Genomic DNA, 4,661 nt, shown 5'->3' with positions numbered 1-4,661 from the left:
CTTTGTGAGCATTGTATATATGGTAGACAAAGAATGGTTTCATTCCTTAGAGGTGCCCATGACAGAAAGAAAAATGTGTTAGAATTGGTACACTCTGATGTGTTTGTGCCTATTAGCATCAAATCATTAGGAGGAGCATCATATTTTGTAACATTTATAGATGATGCATCCAGGAAGGTTTGGGCATATCCTATGAAAAATAAAAGTGAAGTGTTTGAAATATTTCAAAAACTACATGTTGTTGTTGAAAGAGAGACTAACAAATTGCTAAAGTGTTTAAGGATAGATAATGGTTGAGAATATTGCTCAAATGCATTTAAGGAATATTGTAATAGGTTTGGCATAAAGCATGAGAAGACTGTGCCTGGTACTCCTCAACAGAATGGTGTCACAAAAAGGATTAATAACACCATTGTGGAAAGGGTGCAAAGTATTTCGTCCAATTCTGGTTTGGAGAAGAATTTTTGGGCTGAAGCTGTCAGGACCACTTCCTACCTCATAAATAGATCTCGAACTACAGTCTTGGATGGTGGTATCCCTGAAGAAGTTTGGACTAGTAAGAAGTTGAATTATTCTCACTTGAAAATCTTTGGATGTGAAGCATTTGTACATATTCCTAAAGAAAATAGAACTAAGCTAAATGATAAATCTATGAAATGCATTTTTCTGGGATATGCGGATGAAGATTTTGGTTATTGTCTATGGGATCTAGTCAAACATAAAATTATTAGAAGAAAGGATGTTATATTTAATGAGTCAAAAATGTTCAAGAGGATTGTAGGTGAGTTGGAGGTCAAGAAGGTTATTGACAGGTTTAAAAAGCAATAGGAAAACATACCACCAATACAAGAAAAGGAACAAGAAATTCAAGAGCATGAAGAACAACAAGTGGAAAATGATGAACAACAAGAAGAAGGAATCTTGTAGGAACCTTTACATGAGATTCAACCTGATAATGCACCACCACAGTTGGTTCACAGATCTTCTAGGCCTCATAAGCCTTCACAAAGGTATCCTCCTTCAAACTATATTTTGTTGACTGATGAAGGTGAACCTAATTGTTTTCAAGAAGCTTGTAAAGTCGAGCACAGTAAAGAATGGAAGAAAGCAATGGAACAAGAAATAAACTCTTTGCTAGAAAATAAAACTTGGGAGTTGGTAAACCTCCCAAAAGGTGGAAATGCTCTACAAAACAAATGGGTTTACAGGATTAAGCATGAAGGTGACAAAAAGAAGGAGAGGTATAAAGCAAGGCTAGTGGTGAAAGTTTTTCCCAAAAAGAAGGTATTGACTTCATTGAAATTTTCTCACCTGTTGTTAAAATGTCATCCATTAGAGTCATTCCTAGTCTAGTTGCTGCTTTAGACCTAGATTGTGAACAGTTAAATGTAAAAACTGCTTTCCTTCATGGTGAATTGGAGGAAGAAATTTATATGGAGCAGCAAGAAGGCTTCATAGAAAAAGGCAAAGAAGGCCTTGTTTGTAGGTTGAAGAAGAGTCTCTATGGCTTGAAACAGGCACCTCGACAATGGTACAAGAAATTTGATTCATTCATGTTGGAACATGGTTTTCAGAGGTTGGAAGCTGACCATTGTGTCTATATCAAGAGGTAGGATCAAGGAAAGTATATCATGTTATTGTTATATGTGGATGACATGTTGATTGTTGGGCATGATAAGAATAAGATCAATAGGTTGAAGAAAGATTTGGGTAGCAAATTTCTAATGAAGGATTTGGGACCAACACAACAGATATTGGGCATGCGGATTATGCATGATAGGAAAAACAAAAGGTTGTGGTTGTCACAAGAAAAATATATCAAGAAGTTGCTTGACAGGTTTAATATGAAGGATTCCAAGCCAGTTGGTACACCTCTTGCAACCCACTTCAAGCTTAGTACTAAATTATGTCCTAGTAATGACAAAGAGAAAGAAGAAATGAGCAAGACTCCTTATGCTTCAGCAGTTAGCAGTTTGATGTATGCCATGGTATGCACACGACCAGACATTGCATATTCAGTGGGAGTAGTGAGTAGGTTCCTTGCCAATCCAAGCAAACAATATTGGCAAGCAGTAAAATGGATTTTTAGGTATCTCAAAGGTAGTAGTCATTATTGTTTATGTTTTGGTCATGATGAGACTGTGGTTGAAGGATTTACAGATGCAGATATGGCTGGAGATATGGATACCAGAAAGTCCACTACAGGTTATGTGTATACATTTATAGGTGCAACAATATCTTGGGTGTCAAGGCTACAAAGAATAGTAACCCTCTCTACAACAGAAAAAGAGTACATAGCTGCAATAGAAGCTTGTAAAGAGATGTTCTGGATGCAACGATTCTAGGAGAGATAGGAATAACGCAGCACAAGTATGTGTTATATTGTGATAGTCAGAGTGCCATTCACTTGGCGAGAAACCCAACATTTCATTCAAAAACCAAGCACATTGACTTAAGGTAGCATTGGATCTGGCATGTGTTGGAGGAAGAACAATTATCCTTGGAAAAGATACATATAGATAGGAACCCTGCTGATATGCTCACTAAGATTCTACCACAAAATAAACATGAGTTATGTAGAGGCATGGTGGGACTCGGTGTGGCTTGATTACTCTTATTTGGCTTCAAGTGGGAGAATGTTAAGTGTGAAACCAAATTCACACACGATTCTAGATCCTTCTAGATCAGATCTTTCTAGATCTCCACACCGCCATCAGTTTCTAGATCTCTAGGATTCTAGATCTTTCTACACTGCCATTCATTTCAAGATCATTCCACATCTCCATCTGAATCACATACAGGATTCTAGAACCTTCTTTTGCTCTGTAAATTTGTAATTGCTCTGGCCAAGGAAAGCAGGCCAAGGCACAAGCCTGTTATGTAATGCAAAGTGATTTCTGTTCTCCAGTGATTGTTTTATCTATTCCGTTGTCTCTGATTGAGTAATCTTGTTATTTCTCGATGTGTCTGTCTCTGTGAATTATTCTCTACTCTTATCGTCTAAGTCTCTGAGTATAAATCCATTGTGTGTTATGTATATTCTGACCTAACATGACCCAACCATACAACATTATTATTCTTTAACAATTCTGTAATAAATGTCTATCTAATTCTCAATAGAACCAGAACCAAAAACAAACAATTATGTAATAATGGCCTATCTAATTCTCAACAGAACCAGAACCAGAACCAACTCATCTCGAATCTAAATACATAGGTTCTTGAGTTTTTTCAAGAAATATTGGCATTGTCCGAAACCCTGATCCTCTCCTCAAGATGGAATTGGCTGCAACTATACTCACCATTACAAATTTTCTTTTTACTATTTTTGTTGGGGTAACCTTTCTTTGGAAGCCTTCACCATGTCTTAAAACTCGGGGGAAGCATGTTCTAATAACAAGAGGGTCCAGTGGTATTGGCCTTGCTATTGCCAAAGAGGCTCTACCTCAAGGAGCTTTCGTTACTTTGATAGCCAGAAGCTCTACCAAACTGGAAAAGGCCATAGATAAGTTGGTCGATAATACAACTATCAGTGCTGATAGAATATTCTCAAAGGTACATAAAACTATCAGTGCTGATAGAATATTCACAAAGGTACTTAAAACTATCAGTGCTGATAGAATATTCACAGAGGTACATGGATAGGTTTTTCTCATTGTCTTTAATTATTAGATTTTCCAATTCTATACTTTTGGATAGGTTTTTCTCATTGTCTTTTATTATTGAAGTTCCAAATTAATCAAGTACTTTTGGAATATGTAATCGAGTTAATTTCAAGTTTTATTTTTGAAATCTACAGTTGAGTTTGGTTAATTTCAAACTCAGATTGAAATTAGAATTACTTTTTTCCTATACAGACTGCTGATGTGAGTGACTATGAAGCTCTTTCGCATGCGATACAACAATCATTTCAATGGAGACCTATTGATGTGGTTGTTTGTAATGCTAGGTGGGCGAGAGTTGGATTTATAGATGAAATTCCCATCAAAGATTTGCATGAGACGATTAACACAAATTTATTAGGGATGGTAAACACTCTGCATGTTGCTCTTCGCTTGATGAAGCATCGCACAAACCAATACCATGCCCGACCGCCCATGTCTGTTTTTCTTGTCAGTTCTTTGACTGGTCTGGTATGATTCATGAAAATGGTTTTTGGGTGGCACATGGTTTTTATTTTTTATGATCATAGTTTCAGTTTATTAACTGTATAATTTATCATATAAGAGGAGTTTTTTTTTTTTTTTTTTTGGGTTTTAATTAGATTTTGGTAGTGATGTTTAAAAATTTGTTTAATTTATATAATTTTCAAAGTATTCAAAAATATATTTTCATTAAAAAAAATTACTATCTTATCTTAAAATTATATTTTAAGATTCTAAGAAAAAACTATTTCGTATAAGCTAGACTATTTAAGATTCTAATAAAAAACTATTTCGTATAAGCTAGACTATTCATAAATGTGTGGCAATGGATTCACCCTTTCATGGGCTTTGCAGTATGCGCAGTATGGGGCTTCTGTTTATACTGCAACTAAATATGGCGTGAAAGGACTTGCTAAGGCTCTTAGACTTGAATTGATGCCTTATAACATCGGAGTGAGTGTTTTTTACCCTGGGTATGTGGAGACTCCCATCCTCGATGTGAGTAAGAAATCTTGA

General features: G+C 35.8%; 1 protein-coding gene across 1 annotated transcript; it reads left to right on the top strand.

Moving 5' to 3' along the window:
* The first annotated feature begins 3,276 nt into the window (after window positions 1–3,276).
* LOC149242663 (3-dehydrosphinganine reductase TSC10A-like) lies at window positions 3,277–4,661 on the top strand. Its single transcript, XM_089370941.1, has 3 exons — window positions 3,277–3,555; window positions 3,858–4,133; window positions 4,500–4,661. The coding sequence occupies exons 1-3, from the start codon at window positions 3,277–3,279 to the stop codon at window positions 4,659–4,661; spliced, it is 717 nt and encodes a 238-aa protein (XP_089227067.1).

This window comes from Pinus tabuliformis, chromosome 8 (genome assembly GCF_031772625.1).
Source record: "Pinus tabuliformis cultivar Carrire ecotype Pingquan chromosome 8, CPIR1, whole genome shotgun sequence".
In the NCBI taxonomy this organism is placed as follows: domain Eukaryota; kingdom Viridiplantae; phylum Streptophyta; class Pinopsida; order Pinales; family Pinaceae; genus Pinus; species Pinus tabuliformis.
Note: the sequence above shows the minus strand (reverse complement) of the source record. Positions and strands in the feature narration are given on the sequence as shown.

What these genes read in the sequence shown, in the direction of transcription:
- LOC149242663 (XM_089370941.1), top strand. Translation starts at nt 3,277, where the DNA reads ATGGAATTGGCTGCAACTATACTCACCATTACAAATTTTCTTTTTACT. An exon ending in CTGATAGAATATTCTCAAAG is followed by an intron (nt 3,556 to 3,857) that starts GTACATAAAACT and finishes TTTCCTATACAG; the next exon opens with ACTGCTGATGTGAGTGACTA. An exon ending in TCAGTTCTTTGACTGGTCTG is followed by an intron (nt 4,134 to 4,499) that starts GTATGATTCATG and finishes TGGGCTTTGCAG; the next exon opens with TATGCGCAGTATGGGGCTTC.